Source organism: Apteryx mantelli, chromosome 5 (assembly GCF_036417845.1).
Source record: "Apteryx mantelli isolate bAptMan1 chromosome 5, bAptMan1.hap1, whole genome shotgun sequence".
NCBI lineage: Eukaryota > Metazoa > Chordata > Aves > Apterygiformes > Apterygidae > Apteryx > Apteryx mantelli.
This window is the reverse complement of record NC_089982.1, coordinates 87,313,045-87,333,406: the sequence shown is the minus strand read 5'-3', so window position 1 is coordinate 87,333,406 and position 20,362 is coordinate 87,313,045. Positions and strand designations below refer to the sequence as shown.

General features: G+C 66.7%; 1 protein-coding gene across 1 annotated transcript; it reads left to right on the top strand.

Annotated features, from left to right (window-relative positions):
* On the top strand, positions 1-20,292 carry ADISSP (adipose secreted signaling protein). The gene is made up of 6 exons (XM_067298419.1): positions 1-80; positions 5,046-5,160; positions 8,620-8,762; positions 13,654-13,792; positions 17,923-18,045; positions 19,248-20,292. The coding sequence occupies exons 2-6, from the start codon at positions 5,142-5,144 to the stop codon at positions 19,346-19,348; spliced, it is 525 nt and encodes a 174-aa protein (XP_067154520.1). The 5' UTR covers positions 1-80; positions 5,046-5,141; the 3' UTR covers positions 19,349-20,292.
* Positions 20,293-20,362: the final 70 nt, after the last annotated feature.

Here is a 20,362-nt window from a genome sequence, read left to right as displayed (position 1 = left end):
GGGGGCGTGTCCCGGCAGCGGGCACCTGGGGCGCGGGCAGCGCGGCGGCGCCGAGGGGAGCGCGGGGCCGGGCCGGGCCGGTGAGTGCGGGCGGGGGCGGGAGGGGGGCGGCGCGACGGGGAACCGCCCCCCCCCCCGGGGTGACTGTCCCGGCCCGGGGGTGCTGGTGTGTCCCCCCCCCCCCCCCCCACGGGGTTATTACCCCCCAACGGGGTTATTGCCCCCCCCTCCAGTCTGGGGTTATTGCCCCCTTTCCCCCCCCCCCCCCGCCATGGGGTTACTGCCCCCAGCCTGGGGGTCCTGGTGCCCCCCCATGGGGTCACAGCCCCCTCCCCACTCCAGTCCGGGGTTACTGCAGCCCCCCAAGGTTTATTGCCCCCAAGTTTATTGCCCCTGCACCCTCCTCCCCCCAAGTTTATTGCCCCTGCACCCTTCCCCCCCCAAATTTATTGCCCCTGCACTGCCCCCCCCCACCAGGCTTATTGCCCCTGGCCGTGGCCCAGTGTTTGCCCTGGGGGGGGGGGGTGTGTGTCCAGGGCTGCCCGCACCCAGCCTGTGCGGGGTGGGAGCCGTGCCTGGGGGTACGTATATGCGTATGTAAATATGTAAATATATAAACATATAAATATGTAAATATATAAATATATAAACATGTAAATATATAAGTATATAAACAGGGAGGTGCCGTCCTGGGGCTGCGCAGCGTCCCGCCGCTGCCCGTCCGTCCCCGTGGATTGGTGCCTCCCCGCCGCGGCCGGGAGCGTGGATCCGTCTCCGTCGCGGGGCCGCCCTCGTCCCGGCTCTCGTGCCGAGCCGGCTACCGGCCGGCGGGAAGCTGGAGCTGGGCCGGGGTCCGGCACGGCGCGGCCTCGCTCAGCCGCCGGAGCTGGGACGTTTTATTCCTTCGCGCCGCGCGACCTTGGGAAGGGCAGGAGCGGCGGCCGCGATGCCGGAGCGGAGGGCTACGGCAGATTTCGCCCCGTCAGCGGTAAACGAGTTTGAAAGGGAATTAGTGGGACGAGCGATGGGCTGCTCCTCGGAGGCAGGTTGGGAGCAGCCGGTCGCTTCGTTTGGGAGCGAGGAGAAGAGGGAGCCGAAAGCGGGGAGGAAGGAACGACTCGGGTGCCGGGGACGCGTGGAGCCGCCGACCTGGGAAGCGCGCCGAGGCCGGGCGTTTGCACGGAGCCGGGTGCTCGGCCCGGAAGAGCCACGCTCGGAGGCCACTCTGGTGCCCGTGGCGAGGAAGAGCAGGGAGGTCTCCGCCGGGAGCAGGGCAAACATCTAGCTAGGGGCCAGGTGCTGGGATAGCCGTGCCGGCAGGGCCCGGCTGGATCTGCTCCGAGGACCTGGGCATCCTGGAGCCTGGATGCCGGGACACGCTGGGGCATACGGAGCGGCGCTCGCTGCAGCGGGGTGCTGGAGACGCCGCAGTTTTCCTGAGCCTGCCGGTGCCATGCTCACGGCTCCCCCGGGAGAGGCCTGGCACCGAGGAGGTTTGCTCGGACCTGCGCCCCCGCTCCCGTGGGGATGCGAGGGGGGGGGGGGTGTAACATACCCGGGGGATAATTCGGCGGTGCGGAGCCCCAGCCGGGTCTTTGCGCCAGAAGCGGGAGCGGGGCGGCCCCCCGCTTCGCTGCGCGGCGAGGGCGGGAGGCGCCTACTCCGTCTCCGTAGGGCGAACGCGGTAAATAAGCCTTGGGGGGGCGAGAACAGCACGTGGCGCTCGCCTTCGCTGCTGGGAAAGCAAACGCAAGCGGTTTGATACCGTCAGGGCTGAGAAAGGGGTTGAAAAGCTCACGGAAACATGTGCCGAGATACGCAATCAGCGTGGAAGGTGCTTTTAAGTGATTTTTTCTTTTTTTTTTTCCCCCCGAGGAATTTGTTCCGCCTTGGTGTAGCGGTGCAGCTTGTGCAGACGCCAGCCGAAGCGAGCGGCCTGCGGAGGAGAAACGTGCTCGCCCCTCGCCGCCCGAATCCCTCCTCGGGGCTGTGCGCTGGGCTGCCCTCGCTCCGGGGACGCTTTCCCAGCGCCTTCCTGAACTCCCCTCGCTGCCGTTCGAGCCGAGCCCGGTCCCTGGTGACCGGCTGGTCTTCCCTCCCCGCTCTGCGGCGCCAGCCGGAGCGTCGCCCTGCTCCGAGCTCTTCTAAGGTAGTGAAACGTCCCCATTCCTGTGCTTTTTCCTCCCAGGTTGCGTTTCCCAGACCAAGGTGCTGGGCGGAGCAGCTCGCCGCAGGACACCCGTCCTCGGCCCTGGTGGGTCGCGGGGGGCCCCGGGGAGACACTCGCCGCGATAGATGGGTTTGCGCTGCGTCTCGGCCGCTCGTCGCTGCGCGCGCCGCCGCTCGGACCGCGATTAAGGACGGGCAATTACAGTTATTTACTGAGCCCGGTCCATTAGGAGCGAGCCATTAAAGCGGAGCGGAGGGGATGCGCTTAGCGCTCGGGCTCGACTTCCTCGGCCCCGGCCGTGCCGCCGGCGCAGCACCCGTGGGGATGCGCGCGGGGTGGTGCAGGTGGAGGATCTCCGCCGCTGCCTGTTTTCGGGAGCGCGGACTTGCCCAGGAGCCAAAATCCCACCCTGGAGATTTATGAATGGGCTTAAGCTGATTAGACAGCAGCGGCGCTTGGTCGGAGGCGGCTGGGACTGCTGGACTCCTGCCCAGCTGTGCCCAGATGTGCGACTGGGGGCGGCTCCCCGTTAGCCGGAGCAGCGATGGGGGGGACGGGACTGTGCCCCACTTGCAGCGCGGGAGGGTTTTGGCTTGGTCTGGAGGGCTGAGCCGCCTGGCGACCGCTCCGCGCTCTGCGGCACCTTCCTTCCTCCCTCGTGACTCCTCCTCGCCGCCCGTCTCCCTCCTCCTTGCCCTAATCCGGCTCCTTCCTTCTGCAAATCCCCTAAACCCTGGGTAAATCCCCCGCGCGTGGGGGGCCAGCTGCGCTCGCCCGGGCGATGCAGCGCCGACGCGTCTCCGGGCCAGGTCCCAGGCTGAAACCGGGCGCTGGAGCGTGGTCCTGGCACGGGAACGGCTCCGACGCTGCCGGGCGCCACGGCTCGCCCAGACCGCTGGCCCTTCATGCGGATCCTCCAAGCGCAGCAGCAGGGAGGCCGCTGGGACCGGCTTGCTCTGCCCTTGTCTCTCCTGCGTTAGCCGGATGCCTTGCTAAAAGTCGTCTTCAAAAAAAAACCACCCTGTGGAATTTAAGAAGTGCTCAGCAAAACGGATGGGCTTTGAGTTAACCCCCCCCCCCCCCGCTGCTTCTGGCAGCCAGCAGATCATAAACAAGATAAGGATAAAAGGAATCTTGGATGCCGGGTTTGTGTCCTGGGCAGATCGCGCCGCTCTGCTCTGAGTGCTGCAGCGCGGCCGGACCGGGCTGCCCCGGAGCTTGGAACGTGCTGGGAGCCGGTGCCGCGGTGCCCCGGGCTGGTCTGGGGGCAGAGGGCTGCGGCATGCCGTCCTCCGGCTGCAAACGGAGGCGCCGGGGCGGCTGCAGGGAGCAGGGGAGCCGCCGGAGCTGGGATCTGGCACCCGCGCGCCCGCCCTTTGGCGAAACCCGCACCGATTCTGCGGCACCCCTGCGGTCCCGGGTCTTGCTCCAAGGCTTTGCTCCCCTGTATCCCAGGGGAAAGCTGGGAGAGGGGCAGGAGCTCAAGTGCCGGCTAAACCTCCCGCCAGCCCCGTCTCCTTCTGGGACGGGGTTTCTCCGGTTGTCTGGGATTTTCCGGTTGCATTTGGGCTGCCCTGTGTTTTGCTTGGGTGCACGGGGCCGCCTCACGCGAGGCTGATCCTGCCTTGCACAAGGTCGGTCCCGCTTTCCCAGGGTCTGGAGCAGGGCAGCTCCTAGTTCGCTGACCCTGGGAGTTGGGAACCCTCCGGAGCCTGATGCCGGATCCGAGGCCGGCGTTCGTTGCCTCCGGGTGCATCCTGGCTCTGCCGCCGTGAGGGTGACGCGGGTGCGCTGGCTGGTTTTGCCACCTCTTCGGTGTGTTTCCAGCTCTCGCATCCGCTTGCCAGTTTGGGACCGGGCGCAGCGGAGCGGCCGTCCTGCCCGTGCCGAGCGCCGGCCCCGCTGAATGGCTGTGCCCACGCTCCCGTGGGGACGCTCGTGACTTGTTGCTTCTGCGCGGCTCCGCTTCGCTTTTAAGGATCGGAAGCTACGGAAACCACCGGGGTTATCTCCAAATTGGGGCTGGTGAGTCAGGGAATGATGAGACTCCTTGGGGGGGGGCGGGAGGAGGCTCCCTGCGCGGGGCCGGGGCAGCGGCAGGCACCCGGGGGCTCCTGCCGCGCGAGCTCTCCCGACCGGGGCTGCTTAGGAAAAGACCAAGCGAGCGGTCACGGCGGCGATTTGGGGAGAAAAGACAAGCGTTAGGTAAACGCTGGGTTCGAGGGGGATTTGTTTCTCCCGGGGCTGCTTCGCTGATGGTTGCAGCCGTTGCAGCTGCCTGGGTGTGAGGTGGGGAAACTGAGGCACGGAGCGCTTTGTGCCCAGTGGTGCTGAGCATCGGGGTCGGGGCTGCGCCGGGCCAGGCTCCTTGCCGCGCCGGGCTGCATCCGTGAGAGCCGCGAGCACGTGAGACCGGAGCCGGAGCCGGCAGGTGGCTCAGCCGGAGGTGACCTGAGTCACGCCGGGAGCTTGCGGCGCGGCAGGAAAAGGAGCCGCCTGTCCTGCAGATTGCTCCTGCCCTGCCGATTGCTCCTGCCCTGCCCGTGCCTTGGACTCATGGCAGCAGCGATAAACCGGGGTTAAAGCTCAGCGCGGGCCCCGGCTCGCGGAAAAGGGGCTTTCTTGAGCCGCGGTGAAACTCCGCCGCGCGGCCGTGGGTGCCGGGACGGTGCCCGGAGCGGCGCGGGCTCCTGCGGCCCTGCCGTGCCGTATCCGCGCCGCCTGGCCGGGCCCTAGGACCCGGAGGAGGCGGATTCCCAGAGCCGGCTGGAGGCAGCAGCAGCCCTCCCCGGTCGGTCGCCAGCCGCAGCCTGACTTTCCCTGACGACCTGCCCAAAGTCTAATCGTGTCCCTCCCTCCCTCCCTCCCTCCGCAGCTCCGGCTCGGACGGGGACCTGCTGCCGCGCCTCGGACCATGGCCGTTTGCTGCTCCCTGTGAAGTGGCGCGCGAGGACGGCTGCTCCGGGGCTACATGGCTACGGCTAGCAAGGGTGAGTTCCCGGCGTCGCTCCCCTCTCCTGCCCGCTCGCTCCCTGCTCGCCGAGACCCGGCTGTCAGCACGGGGCTGCTTCCCGGGGGGCCGGCTGTGGATCCCAAAGTTTGGTGTTCCTCCCGCGCCGAAGCGGGACCCGCCGTCCCTCGGCAGCGCCGCGCACCCCGGCACGGTGAGCATGGGCTGCCGGCTCTGCCGGAGCTGCCCCACGGCTCGGGAACCGCTGCCCTGCCGGGACGTGGGAGCTGCAGAGGGCAGAGCCGCTCCGGGATGGCCGCTCGGCTCCGGATCCCGGCCGTCTCCCCGAAAGGCGGCTGGGGGGGTGCTGCGAGTGACCCGGGAAGGACGCTGGCGCGCTGTCCCCGGCGGCGGCCGGCTTTGCGCCTCGCCGAGCCGCCCAGACAAAGAGCGCGCGGCTCTTTGTGCTCCCGCTGGGCGTGATTCCCCCCGCTCAACGCGGCCGCTGGCGCCTCGCTTCCTCCGATATCTGCCTCTCCTTCCCCGGGGTGAACGAGCAGGGTCGTGGGATGGCTCCATCGCGCGTCGTTCGTCATCCCCAGGGGCCTTCCGAGCCCGGGAGCCTTTTTCCTCCTGCGTTAAAGACTTGTCCGGGTGGCTGGTCCGGCTTTTGCTGCTGAACTGTAGCCAGGCGGGTCGTCCGCGTGCGAGTGCCTCCGGCCGCCCCCCCCTCTTGCAGGGGCCGGGTTCCCCAGCCGGCCCCTGCCCTGTTTGCAGCAGTCGTCGGCAGCTTTCCCAGCGCTGGAGCTGGCTCCTGGCCCTTTGTAGGGATCCCAAAGGACAGAGCGGGTGCCCTGCGCTGCCGTATTTCCAGCGCTGTGGGGCTCGTGCTGTCCAACGGGACCCTCGGGGCAGCAGCGTGGCGAAGGCTCGCCGGGGACCCCCGCAGCTTCGTGGTTTGGGATCGCTCCCAGGCGCGTGTGTGCATGCGTGCGTGATCCGACCCCTTCCCAGCTTCTGGGCAAGTGCCGTGTCCCGGGGAGAGCCACCGCGCGGGGTTCCCGGGCGGCATTTCGGTCCTGCTCCGTCCTTGCCCTGGGGCTGGGGAAGGGGGCCCGGACCCACGCGCGCGGTCGGTGGGGTGTGGAGCCCTTCGCTGCCCCTTTGCCCTGTGCCGCCACGGGGGACCCTGAGCGCAGCGGAGCCTGCGGGCAGCCGCGGCTCCCCTCCTGCTCCGGGACCCCGCGACACGGGCCTTACGGAGCAGGGGAGAGTGTGGGATCCAGACCTGGCTGCAGGCAGCCGGGTCTCGGGGACCCTCCTGCGGCGACGAAGGTGAGGCTCCTCGCTGCGGGAGGTTTCCCCCCCCCCCTCCACGAGTCTGCCCCGGGCTGGTTCACGCAGCCGCCAGCGTTAACGACTCTCCCTGCTGCCTGCCTCTCCCTCGCCGCTTGGATGCATGGAAGATGCGCGATTAAATTTAATCCCTAATCTGATTTCTTTGCTGGCCGCCTCGCCGGGCTCGTTCCCGTGCGGCCGGGCGCTCGCCCTGCCGGTGCAGCCCGTGTTAGTTAACCGGGCTCTGCGAGGACAGCTGCCCTCGGGGCTGGCGGCCGCCCCGAGCGGCGTGCCCGGCGCCCGCTCGCTCCCCTCCGCTGACAAACGCAGCTCGCGGGATTTTCCGTGCTGGTCTCCTGGTGGAGCAGAGGGCTCGGCTCCTCCGACGCCGGAGCCCACTGCAGCCGAGGGGCTGCGCAGCGCGAACCCTCAGGCTGCAACGTGCGTTCCCCAGCTGCCGTTTGGGATCAGTCTGGGTGGCTCAGGCTCGACCCGTCTCGCAGCCCAGCATCCAGAGAGCCGTATCCAGCTCCCAGCAATACCCCTCGCCCGTCCCCAGCTGGGAACGGCGCTGTTCCCATCCCCTTCCCGAGGGCGAGGCGGCTCCCGGGCTGCACGCAGTCGTGTTGCCCTGCAAGCGTTCGGATCCCTTTTTTTTTTTTTTTTTTTTAATTCTTCCGCGCGGAGCAGTGGGTTTTGCCAAGCTGCTCAGGCTGCACAATGCCGAGTTATTAATTCTGTTGCGTTTCGGTAATTTGGAGAGCCTGCTGCGGCACAAAGAGCCTTTTCTTTAAGGACGCAGCAATCTGCTCCACGCGCGCGCGCACGCGCTGCCAGATGGATGCGCTCGGCGTGGCTGGTGAGTGGGTTTGCCACCTGCCGCTCGGCCTCGCGGGACCCCGGGGGCCGGCTCCGCATCCCTGGGCACGTGGGCGTCCCCGTGAGGGGCAGAGCAGCTTCGCTGCTGACCCCGACCCTCTTCTCCAGGAGCGGCGAGAAGGAGACGTGGGAATAGAGGCCTGGAGGTAGCTGCCACCTGTCTGTCCGTCAGTCCCCTTTTTGATCCTTCTGCAAGCAGACAGACGTGCTGCATCCCCGCTCCCAGTGGCCGGTGGCTTTGCCGAGCCCCAGGGGGATCTGCGCCGCTGGAGCCGCTCTGCGGGAGCGCTCCCGACCCCTTTGCAGAGCCGGCTGCGTTTCTGGCCTCCTGCGGCGACGGGTTTTGCTGTGGGGTTTGCTGCTGCGGCCTCCCGGCGTCCTTCCTGCTTGCACCCGCCCCGTCCGGCTCTCTGGGGCCCTTTCCCAGGCGGTTCTCCAGGTCTCACCCGGCGCGGGCTGTGGCTGCAGGGCCGCGGCTGCCCCGTGCGTCGTGTGCACCCCGGCACCACGGGACCCCGGCTCGCGGCCCCTTCGGGGGCTGCGTTTTCTTTCCCTGGCGCAGAGGCCTTTTCCAGGGCCTGGCAGCGTTCCCTGCCCTCCGTGCCGAGCCGCTTGGGAAACGAGCGCCGCTGCGACATCCCGGGTCGCCCGCTGCTTGCCGCTGGCCTTGGGGATCCCGGGGGGCAGCGAGGCGGTCGCTGCCGAGGATCCTTCTGCCAGACCCACGCCGGGATGGTTGCAAACCTTTCGGTTCGGCGCCTCCGAACGGCGGGGAAACGCAGGTGTTGCAACCCCGGCGCAGAGGGGATTGGGGTTGGGAATGCCGCGCTCGCCAAGCGCCTGGCTCTCGTGCCGCTGCGCCGCAGCCCCTTTCCCGGGGCCTCCCGCTGGCAGGGATAACTCGGAGCAGAGCATGAGGAACACCCTCCACCGGCTCCAGCCTCCAAAGTCTTTGAGCTAGGAAGGTGCGGAAACGTGGCTGGGGAATCCCTTGCACTGGCGTCGCTGCCCTGCGCCAGCCCCCCTCGAAGCCCACGGCACTGACGGCTTTTGCCCCGTGCCTGCTCCGAGTTCGGCAGCCGGAGACCCCCGGCCTCAAATGCGATCCGAGGGCTGCTGCGTCTGCAGGTTTCCCAGCTCTGTTCCCCCTCCGCTCGGGTGACCCAGCCCGGGCTGCGCGCGACCGAGCCCCGTTCCCGTGCAGCGGGGGACCCGGAGCCGCGCGCGTCCCCGGGCGGCAGCGGAGTGACGGCGGCCTCTCTCCTCTCTTGTCCCCGCGCAGGCGCCAAGGCGAAGGCGGGCGGCGTGCGCTTCGCCCCCAGCCAGCCCGCCGAGGGGGCACACGGCCACGTGCACTTCGACGAGAAGCTCCACGACTCCGTGGTCATGGTCACCCAGGAGAAGGACGGCAACTTCCTCGTGAAGGTGAGAGCCGCGGGACCGGCCGGGGCGGTGAGATCGGCAGCGCCCGTTTGCAGCCCCGCGAGCTGCGGGCGGTTGGATCGGGGAGGGCTTTTTCCAAAGGCTGGGGGTCCCCGGAGCAGCCCCGTGCCACCCCCTGTCCCCGCGGTCGCACAGGGCTGCTCGTGTCTCCGCACGGGTCCGTGCCCGCGAGGCAATGCCGGTTTTTTGCAGGTTTGCCGGCTTTTCCCGGAGGAGGCAGGCTGGTCCCAGGGCCGCAGGCAGCTCCGTCCCCTCTCGGTCTGCGGTGCTGGTGCTCGCGTGGGCAGGACGCCTTTCCCCCCCCGGTGCTGTGCGCACGCTCCCCCCTAGTTCTCTCCCCTTTTCCCTTTAGGGAGCCTCTCCGTGGGGCTGCCTTCGGCTGAGAGCAGGCATCCGTGGGAAGCCAGGCGCTGCCCGCTAAGAGCAAGCGAGAATTAACCTTGGGAGTAAAGGCCAGCAGCAAGGACGCTTTGCCCGTCTCCGTTGCAGCCGCCTTGTCCGGGCCGCGATTCCCCCCGGCTCCCTGTTGCCCTCCAGAGAGCAAGTCGGGGTTTTCCTTTCGCCCGTGTGTTTTTGCCAGCAGACAAGCTCGCGGAGAGGCCGGTGCTGGGCTTGCGGTGCGAGGTGCCGGCAGCGCTCGCCGGCTTTGCCAAGCCCGTCCGCCCCAGCACGGCGCGGTGCCGCTCCTCCTCGTTCCCTCCCTCCCTCCCGCAGCAGTGTTTCTCTTCCCAGCAGACGTTATTTAAGATGCTTTTTCCTATTTTACCCTGCCTTCATCAAGCCAAAAATCCGTTTCCCCCACTGGGAGCCAAACTCTCCTGCTCTGGCCCAAAGTTGGCCGCTGCTGGTTGCGTTCAAATCGCAAGTAAAGGAAGATTTGGTGGAAAAGGGCGTCCAGGCTCCTGAGCTGGGCATCTGCTGTGGGAACTCGCTGCATTTCATGGATAAAGTGTCGGAAATCATGGGAAGAGTTTGCCTCAGCCCTCTTGGAAGTTGTTCTTTCAGGCTGTCCCTGCTGCCTCTGGTCGGCCCGGAGCCGTGCTGCGGTCTCCACGTGACGGGAGAGGGATAACTGCACTCGTGGCTGCGGAGAAACTGGGAGCGATTGTCCGACCGGTGCTTCCAGAGAGCCAGGCATCCTGCGGGAGCCAGGCATCCCACGGGAGCCGGGCTCCGTGCCTCAGTTTCCCCATCTGCAAGCCAAGGACAGAGCTTTGCTCTGCCGGGTATCCGAGGTGGCAGAAAGGGGCTGTTTGCGTGGATGCCCCCAAACCAAAACCGTGCCCTGTGCCGGCGGTGCTGTGCCGGGGCTCGGCATGGGGCCGTCTCGGGACAGCAGCCGACCTACGGAGAGCGGCAGCAGCCGTACGGGAAGGCGAGCAGCCAGCTCCGGAGCTTCGTTTTTGCAAGATTCATTGCGCTACGGGGGCTGTTTGCAAACTGGAGTCCCGTGACTTATCCGTGCTCGGTGCCCAAGGAAACCTCAGGTCTGGAATTAATGGGAACGTACGTGGGCTTGTGACAGCTCTTCCCAGCAGCACGCTCGCGGATGGCTGTGAATAATAGATGCGTTGAATCAGCTGAAATTCCTCACTGTGATCTCACGAGGGTTTTAATGTCGGCTTGGATTTGATAGCAGCTCCCGAACCAGCCTGGGGCCTGGCGGAGGTGACGGGAACAGTGATTTGTGTTTAATAACACTTTGCGTTTGGCCCTGATTTCCCTCTGGCATCCCAGGGGAGTTGGTGGAGCCGAGCGTGTGTTGCCATCCCGGGGCTGCGCCTCCGGCTGCCGGGTAGGGTTGGGGCTCGGCCATCCGACGGGAGCATCCGGGGGCCACAGGGAATCGCTGCTTCCTCACTGGACAAACTGGCGCTGAGCCCCGGACGCAGAGAGAGGCTCTGGCACCGGAGACCTGTGAGCTTTGACGGGAGCCAGGTCTTGGCTTGAAACTGGCACCGCGGAAGCGACTTGGAGGCCTGAAGTCTGAGCAGATCTGCAGCTCGCCCATCTGTATGTCTGTGTCCCTGGGCTCCGGGCTGTCTGCCCTCCTGGAGCCTCCGGCGTGAAGGTGGGAGCTGCTGCATCCCCGGGATGTGACCTCCCGCCGCGTCCTGCGTTGGCCTTGGGGAAAGGTGCAATGAGGCTTTTGCGGATGAATTGCCGTTTCCCTGCTAGGAAAAGGGGGAAAGAGCCGCGGCCCGACCACCTTCGTCCTCCTCGGCGCGGGGGAGCAGCCCGCGTCCCAGGCGGAAGGAAGGGCTGTCCCGGGGTTTCGTACTCTGCCCAGAGTCGTTTTATTGCGGCTGCCACACCTGGCGTGAAGCCGACAGCAAAGCCGGTGGAAAGCTGCCGTCCAAGGGGTTGTAAAAGGGAGCGAAGATGGATTCTGGCTCCGGCAGTCGGAAGCGGTGCCTGGTCCGGTGCCAGTGCACGGGAGCAGGGAGAGCCTGCGATGGGGAAATGGCGGTGTGGGATCCTCCCGGCCGGGTGCCCTGCGCTGGCGGCCACGGCTCCATCGAGGGATGGCACCAGGCCCCTTCCCGGCCTTGCAGAGCTGCGCCGGGAGCTGGATCCCATCCTGGTCTTGGGAGCATCGGAGCCAGTGGCGGGAAGTGTCTCCACTGCTCCCTCCCTTGGACGGTGCAGGGATGGGGAGAGAGGAGGGTCCCTTGCTGCTCCTGCTGCTCTTGCAGCCCCAGGGTGACTTGAAGCCAAAAGTTTGCAGCTCTGCTTGCTCCTGGCTTCCTGCCTGCAGGAAAAAAATCAGTGCAGGTCCAAAACAGTCTGTTTCCATGCGGATAGGGGGTTTTCCTGGGTGCTCGGCCCAGAGGACGAGGGACATGCATGTGGTTGTGCCCATCAAGATTGGGCACTGGTGTGAGCCGGCTGCAGGGGCAGCGGGTCCCACTCCATCCCGCGCGGGCGCTGCTGCAGCTCTGGGATGCTCCTGCTTCTCCGGGACGGCGCGGGATGCTCCTCGGCTGCTGTGGGCAGCAACCAGACAGTCCTGACGCTTCCTGGAGGGTCACGCGGTGGATGAGACGAGAAAGGGAATGGGCAGCCGTTTGCAAAGAACCCCCCTGGGTGCCCGCGCGGAGGGGGAGACGGGGCCGCGGGGGCCGCCGCTCTCCGCTCGCCCTTTCCCCGGGAGGCGAAGCCCCGTCGTTTTGGTGTCGTGCGAAGCAGAGCCGTTTGCGATTCCCTTTTGAGCTCTGAGTCAGTTGTTTGTGCAGGGCGGATGATGGGTTATTGCCCTAAAAATTGCTGCGAATTGCTTAGCAATTGCCGACTTGCCGCTTACGGCGGTTGTTTTCTCAGCCTGTGAAACGCAGCGTTCTGCCGGGGCTCCCGGAGAGCGGCGCGCGGTTCCCAGCACGGATGGGCCGCGGGCAAGCCGGTGGCGGCGGTTCTCCCGCTGGAGTTAGCGGCACGGCCGCGTCTTGGCCGCTCCAGGCCGCCGCTAAAGGCGGAGCAGGACGAGCCCTGCTCCTGGCTGCGACCGTGCCCAAAACACGCTGCGAGCGGAGAGGCGGAGGTGTCGGGTTGCATTTAACTGCTTTTCTCTTAAATATAGCAGAGCGCCAACGGGAGCTGGTGCCTGAGCGTCCCTGCGCAGGGACAGTCTCTGCGGGGTTCGGACCTTCGGTGCTGCGGCTCCTCTGCGCTTCGCTCGCCCCGCGTGCGCAGAGGTGGCCGGAGAGCTTCGCGTCCTCGCTGATATGGATAAAAAAATCTCTTTTGGGCCAATAACCACAGATGTTTCGCTGGCCTACAAACGCCCGAAGCTGGACTTTGTTGTCACTCTGCCTTGGTTTCTGTATTGCATGTGCTTGCATTTTATATGTGTATTTATATATTTGTGTGCGTGAACACACACAAAATGCCAGCGCCGAGGCGAGGCAGCTGTCGGTTTCCCGTTGCGGCGCTGCCCTGCGCGTGGAGGAACAGCGTCGCCGGCTGTAAAGCCCTCTGGCCAGAGGAGGTGGGGACCCGGCACGTGCTGCGGTCCCCAGCGCGAACGCCAGTGCGTTTCCTTCCAGGGGACAGCAGGGATTAATTTATCTTTTATTTTGCTCTGGCTCAGGTGATGGAGCTGCTCCAGGGCCGAGCTGGGTCCTGGTGACTTCCAGGCGGTGGCTGGGCCAGTGCAGGATGGGACCTGGGTCGTCCCGGGGCTCTGCTCGCTCTGCGCCGTCCTCTGCCGCGGAGCAGGGGAGCTTTCCGGCCGCCGACCCGCTCGGCGCGCGGGATCCGCTCGCTCTTCTCCTCTCCGCTGTAGCTGCCGCGCTCCGCTTCCGCATGCGGCAAACCGTCGGAGAGCTCCCGAGCCGGCAAGCCGGGCCCCTGGGGCTGGCCGCTCCTCGCCGCGGCAGGCGGCCGGCTCCCTCGGCTCGTGTCCTCGCGGCGAAAAGGCTCTGGGCTTCGTCACGATGCCGAATAAACGACGCCTGCGTGCCGGCTCTTGCAAGCGCCTGGGCTTTCGGAGACCAGAAACAGCAGCTGAACGTTTTGCAAATTAGACCCGGAAAATTGGTCTCCTGCTCCCAAAATACCGAAGGATCGTTATTAACAGCGCTTTGCCCAGAACTCATTATTTTCGCCGCTTTAGTGCAGCGCAAATAGGTGTTTTCATTCCATTTTTCTGTTTGTGTGGTTTATTTTATTTTTTTTAGTGAAACGGCCCTTCCCCGCCCTGCTGCTGCCAGCCTGGCCCTGATCCCGTCCCCTCCGCCCGCGGGGGCCGTGGCAAAGCTCCGGGTGCGCCCGGACGCCGGGTGCCCGGGAGGGTCGGTGGGTCGGAGCGCCGCGGGATCGCGCGGGGCCGGAGGAGCGGAGCGACCTGAGCGTTTCTCCTTCCGCCCCCTCGCAGGTCGGGTTCCTGAAGATCTTGCACAAGTACGAAATCACCTTTCTCCTGCCGCCGGTGCAGCGGCTGGGGAAGGACGTCTGCGCCGTCCCCCTGCCCAACCTCAACCTGAAAGTCATCAGCATCACCCCCGTGTCCGAAGGTAAGAGGTCCCCGTCCGCGTGCCGGCTGGCCCCGGGGGGCTGCAGCCACGGACCCTCCGGCGCTCCGGACCCGCTCCTCGCGTTAGCGCAGCCTGCGAGTGACCGGGGGGCTTCCAGCCCCGCACGAGCCCCCGGGAGCAGCCGCGGGTGGGAGAAGCCGTCCGGCTCGCGTTGGGGTCCTCCAAGGAGCGCGGATGAAACGTGCTCGCGGATGAGCTGCCAGGGGGGGGACGATGGTTGGGAGGACGACAGCGGCTCGCGGCCGTGCCGGGCTCCGGGGTTGCTCCTCTGCATCCCGGCTGCGGACGGTGCCGCCAGCTCAGGGCCGAGGTTTCCCCACGGATGCGCGTGAGGGCCGGACCCCCGAACCGCGTTCCCCTCCGTGCCCATCCCGGCGTTGCTCCTGTCCCGGCGTTGCTCCCCGGGCGCACGGGGTGGCACCGACCCGCCACCTCCCCGGCTGCAGCCCGATTCCCAGCCGGGGGCAGGATGAAAGGTAAGAATGAAAATTGGTGCCGCACAAAGTGACAAACCCTCGGGGCCGTTTTGCCCCGCCGTTTGCAGCGGGGGGAATATTCATCTTGCTCGGGGGACAAGCCGGGGAGCCGGAGTCCCTCATCGGAGTGCCCCCGGCAGCCCCGGAGTGGAGGACTCGCTGGCGGACGGCTTTAATCTCGAGGGGATGTTTCACACGGGACCTTGATGAACGATCATCCTTCGAAGCCCTTTCCAAACCTCCAGCCTCGTGTCTCTCCCAAGCCCGGAGATGGCTGCTGGCGTTGCAGTGTCAGGCCGACCTAGTGCCCGTTCCCTACCGTGGCTCAGCCGGAACGCGGGAGCGTCGGGAGCGAGTACCGCTAGCACCGTGCGGGAGCTGCTAATGCCGAGGGCGATGTTTAGTCCCGACACCATATGCTTTTATAAAGGCAGCGGCGGCAATGAGCTCAGCTGTTGGGAAGCGCTCCCTGACAGTCGGGATAATTCGGGATGGGAATGGGTTCACCCATGGGGGGTTTGCAGAGAAGTCCGGGGCCGCCGGCCGCAGCGACGCTCCCCGGCGCCCTTCGGAGGCCGCGCGTGCTGGATTTTGTCCCGCTCTGGCGCTGCGTCGGAGAGTTTTACTCCATGGAGAAGGAATCCGTGTTTCCACTGCGCCTCCTGGGAGATGCCTGACCCCGACCCGTGCGCTTGGAGAGCTGCTTTTGTGGCATTTTAATCCAGGAACCTGCCGAACAGTGTCCAGATGTGCTATTATTTTTAGCCCTCGCTCTGCGCTGTGCCTGTGCCGCGGCTCCGCCGGCCTCCTCCTGCTGCACGCTCCTTCCCGCGGCTCCGTCCCCTCCCGGCTCCCACGGGGCTGTCTGCCTCCCCCCTCCTGGCTGCGCTCCGGCGTCTCGCCCGGGGCGTTCTGCTGGCGGGAGGACGGGATGCGCAGCCCTTCCCGGCGCCGCTGGCCCTGATCCAGCCGAGCACTTAGGCGCTGCTCGCTTGGAGCCTCGCAGGAGCCCGGCGCTCGCCTGGGGCCAGCGCATCCTTCAAAAGCTGCCAAGGATGGGGCTCCCGGCGGGGTGAGGATCGGAGCCGGCGTGCCCTTCGGAGACCTCGGTGACTCTGGGCCTGCCAGGAGCAGTCGGGATCCTGGAGAGGGGTCACGGCGCCGGGCGGGAGCCGCAGGTGGTGGCAGGACCTCTGGTCCCCTCCGAAGGGGATAAATGCTCCCCGCGGCGCTCCTGGCAGCGGGATCGGGCTCTTCCCACTGCCTCCCTCTTCCCTTCGCAGCTCGGGTGCTTTCTGGCCCAAATCTGGGAAGAAATGTCTGTTTTCAGCTCATTCACGTTTGCAGGCAAACAGCAGCGTGTCCGTCGTGGGGTGAGCGAGTCCGGCTCGCCACCGGAGCGGGGAGCTTTGCCAGCTGGCGCGGGGCTCCCCGGTGCAGCCCGGCTGGGATTTATCCTGCTCAACTTCCAGCCCCTCTGCTCGGGGCCCAGCCCTGATGGACACAGGGGCGGCACGTCCTGGCTCCGGGCACAGGTCGGCGCCTTTGCTCCGAGCCCGATTTTCCTCAATGGTTGGAGGGGAAAAGCTGCAGCGTGGCTCCAGCCGCTGCGCGAGTGGAGCCATGGGAGCACGGCGCTGGCTCTGCGCGGGGCTCCGTCTCGGCACGCTCCCGCTCCGCCGGCCTTGTCCACGAGCCCCGGGCTTCTACCAGCTGGGCGCCCCGTGGGGCCGAGCCGTCTCGGGGACCCCAGGCTCTCGCAGTGGGGCCAGAGCGGCCGGAGCCGCTGCTGCCAAGAGCCCCCCAACCCTGCGCTGGGTGAAGGCTTCGGCGGGGAGAGGTGGCAGCGACGTGGGGGGATCCGCACGGTTAATGACGAAACGCGGATTGTTGCGGAGCGCGTGTGCGGTAGCAGCTGTGTTTGCATCGTCTCTGCGTCTGCACCGGCTCCAGCCCCGGGCGCATCCGGGAGCCGAGTGGCTGCTGTCTGCGTGTGCCCTGGTGTTTGCACACGCGCTGGTTTTTGCACGTGCGTGCTGGGGTTTGCATGCACGCGGTTTGCCGCGGGGTGACCCCGGGCCCCAGGAGTCGTCGGAGCGTCGTCGCTCGCCCTGGGCGCCCGAGCACCGCCGAGCCGGGGGCTTGCAGCCCGTGCGGCGGCGCCTGCCCTTCCCGGCCTCCGGGAGCCGCGGGGGGGCTGCACGTCTCCACCGCGGAGCGTCGAGGAGCCGTTCCCGAGCCGTCGCCCTTCCCACCCTCCTGCTTCTCCGTCCGCCCCGTTCCCCCTCGCACGGGCCGGTGCTTGCAAGCCCCGCGGCCGAACCTCGCGGCGCTGACGCGGCTGTCGGGAACGCTCAGGGAGCCCGAGCCCCGCGCTGCAAATCGGCACTCGGTGGGGTTTCTCTTTTTTTTTTTTTTTTTTTGGCACTTTTATTGCTGTTGAAACTTCCCCAGCCCCCACGTGTACGCGAGCGCTGGCGGCCGAGCCACGTGCGGCGCTTACTCACAGCGAGCGCGCGTCCCCGTGCCGCCGAGCTTTGACTAATGCCTCGCTTCAGCTGAAAGGCCGGAGCAATTTATTCTTCCGCCTCCCCTTTATTTTTATATTGCGCTTTTTCTTTTCTTTCTTTCTTTTTTTTTTTTTTCCCTTTTCTCCCTGGAATTGAAGGAAATTACATCCTCCGGCTCTGCCAGATGCGTCTTTCTGCAGGCTCCGAATGGGCGGCCGCGCCGGGAGACGGAGCGGGGCTGGGGGTGCGCGGCCCCCGCTCACGCCGAGCTGCTCCTTTCGGGGGGGGGGTTCACCGGTCTCCTTGCAACGCTGGCGCCGGCTGATGGCAGAGCCGGACCCGAGCAGCCCCCGCTCCACCCTGGCACCAAGCAGGGGGAAAAAAGCCGTGGGCTGGGAGCTGGGAGCTCCCGGTGGTTTTGGCTGGCCGGAGCGGTGCGGATCCCCTCTCGCCCCATTGGACGGGTACCGGGCTGCCGCGTCGGAGAGCGGCACGGCGCGGTCCGAAGGGCGCGGACAGCCGCGCGGAGCCCGCGACCCGCTGTGAGCTGCTGCAAAACGTCGGCGGTACCCTGTCTGCTGCAGGCAGCGGGGTGAAGCCGCCTGCATCAGTCGGCAGCCGTGATTTATGGGGGCCGCTCCGGCTGCAACGCCTCTCCCGGGCTCCGCGACCTTCCTCTCCGCCCGTCCTGCTCCTGCGCTTGGCGTTTGTGCTGGGCGCCGCCGTTCGGGCGCGGCGTGGCGCGATGCGGGCGCCGCTTCGCTTTGGTGCGTTTTCGGCTTGTTTCGCGGCTGAGGTCTGCCGGGGACTTTCCTTGCAAGGGCAGGAATGCCGTGACGGCTGCTCTGGCCGTTATCGGATCCGCCCAGTGCCACGAAGGGTCTGGCACGCTGCGCCTGCTTTCGGCACGGCTGCCTTGCAGCGGGCTGCGGCGCTGGGGGACGCACGGCGCTGCCCGGACCGGCTCGGCCGGCACCAAGGGCTTTGCATGACATTTTGAGTTTTGCCAGGTCTCAGCCTCCTCCTCTCTGTTTTGCAGGTGGGGGAAACGGAGGCGCGGAGCGGGGACGGCGGCCCTCGCGCCCCGGCCCGGCTCCCAGCGCCCCTCTCTGTCCCCGCGCAGGCTACAGCGTCAAGTGCGAGTACACGGCCCACAGGGAAGGCGTCCTGAGGGAGGAGATGCTGCTCTCCAGCGAGACCGGCGCCGGCGCCTGCCTCAAGGTCGTGGTCCAGGCCCGCGTCATGGGTACGTCCCGCCGTGGGGGGGGGTTTGGCGATGGGGTGCAAGGCCGGGAGGTCCGGGAGACCCCGCTGCTGCAGCCCTGGCGCCTCCGTCCGAGCGGCTCCGGGGTTTCGCCGCCCCGGCACGCTGTGCGGAGCCTCCGTCGTGATGGCCGGAGTCCTCCCGGCTTCCAGCCCCGCTCGTGGGCCCCCTCTTGCCTCCGGCACCACGCCGCCGTCCGAGCCTCCGGGGCGCTCGGCCTCTGCACCGGGTCGTGGCTGTGCCCGGCCGGGCTCAGCCGCCTGCGGATCCCCTCGGATGGGGCTGCGCGTTGCTCTCCGTTCCCTTCCGAGGAGCGGCCTCCCGGAGCTCCCATTCCCCCAGAGGTAATTACATCCCATTACTCGGCCGCGCGAGCCACAGACGAGCTCCGCACCTGCGGTCGTGCCCGGTCGGGCACTTTCCCGGCTTTCCCAGCTCCTTGCTGAGCCTGTGGCTGATGGACCGCCCTGGCTTCGTCCTTCCCTGCCACCAGTGCCTTCCTTAAAACCCTAAATAAAATGGGGAGTCGGGGCCCTCTCGTGGGAAACCACAGCCCGGGTTCGTGACCCATCCTGCCTCCCGGCCGCCTCCTCGGATCGCTGGCCAGGCTGGAGAGCACCGAGCCTGGTATTTCGGCTGCCTCGGAATCAAGCCCAGGCAGGGTTTGTCTTTGCATCTCACATTGGTATAAACCCTTGGAAAGGGCCAGGCCGGGCGTGGCGTGACCAGGAAGGGGTCGGATAAGGGAAGGAGAACGGAGGGCTGCAGCCTCCGCTGCCAGAGGGGCTGAAGACCGGGCTGGGCAAATCCCGCTGGGGACAACAGCGGGGCCAGACGCCCGTCCAGTGGCACCGGCACCCACGGTCCTGCTCCCCTCCGCTGTCCCCTAACGCGGGAGCTGGGTCCCTGAAGGCTCCGGCACCGGGGTGTTTTTCCAGCCTCTCTTTCCTTCCTCCCACCATGTGCCCTTGGGAAGGGCGCCTGCTCCTTCCTATCGATTCCTAATTAGCCGAATGAGCAGATGTGACATTTCTTGTCCGGTAAGATGGTGCAAGGGGCGGGGGGGGGCAATGCCTGCAGCTGCAGCTTTGGGACATCTCCGTCCCGCCGGCTGCACCTGCACCTAGGGTCCCCGTGGCGTGGGGCTCTGTCCGTGCCGCCACCGCGCCGCTCCTGTCCCGCAGATCGGCACCACGGCACGCCGATGCTCCTGGACGGTGTGCGCTGCATCGGCGCCGAGCTGGAGTACGACTCGGAGCAGAGCGACTGGCACGGCTTCGACTAGCCGCCGCGACGCCTCCCGCGGCCTTGCACCGCCCGAGCTTGAGCTGGAATTTAAAAAAGAAAAAAGAAGAAGGAAAAAAAAAAAAAGACCCCCAGCCCGGCCCCCAAGCGTCGGCAGGATCCCAAGTGCCGTTGCTTCGTGGCCGCTGCGGAGCTTGCAGCGAGGTCCGGCACCGCGCTCCTGCCGCTTGCCCCCTCTTCCTCCCCGAGAGCCGGGGCGGGTTTGTGACGGAGCCATGTCGCCCGCCCAGCCCTCGCACCGCCTTGCCTCCTCGTGCCTCGCTCGGGACGTGAGCCGTCATGCTGCTGTGCCCGTGCCCGTGCCCCAAAGTGGGGGAGAGGCTCCCGAAACGCGGGCGCGTCCCTTGCCGGGAGCCCCGCGGTGGCCTGGACAAGGACAGGGTGCAAAGAGGCACCCGCTCGCCCCCCCGCTGCTGCTGCTGCTGCTGCTGCTGCTGCTGCTTTCGGCTTCGTTTTCTTTCCCGTTCTCCCAAAGAGGCGTTGGGGGGGGGGGGCTCGAGGGCTGCTCCCGGGGCCTGTGCACCCCGCGGTTCCCCCCATGCACCCTGCAGCTCCTCCCCGCGGTCCCCTCCATGCACCCCGCAGCCCCCCCAGCGCCGTCGCGCCAGGCTGCACGGTTGCACCCGGCCGCGGCGGTCGCGCCGGGAGCAGAGCCCAACCCGCAGGCTCAGCTTTGCCTCGGGATCGGGCTTTGCCTCGGGATCGAGGCGCGGGGCACCGGTGCCAGCGCCACCTTCGGACACCCCCGGTCCAAACTGTCACGTCTTAAACATGGTCTTGAGCTATTTTGGGTTTTGCTTTTTCCGTTTGTTTGTGTTTTTAGGACACGTAGTACAAGGACCAGGGAAAGTGGTTCAGTTTGGAAAGCAACAGAAGATTTTATGTGCCTATATATATATAAATATATAGATATATAGATATATATATACACGTGTGTGTGTCTATGTGTGGGTATTTTTTTTTTTTTAATTACAAAAATCTATAAAGGAAAATA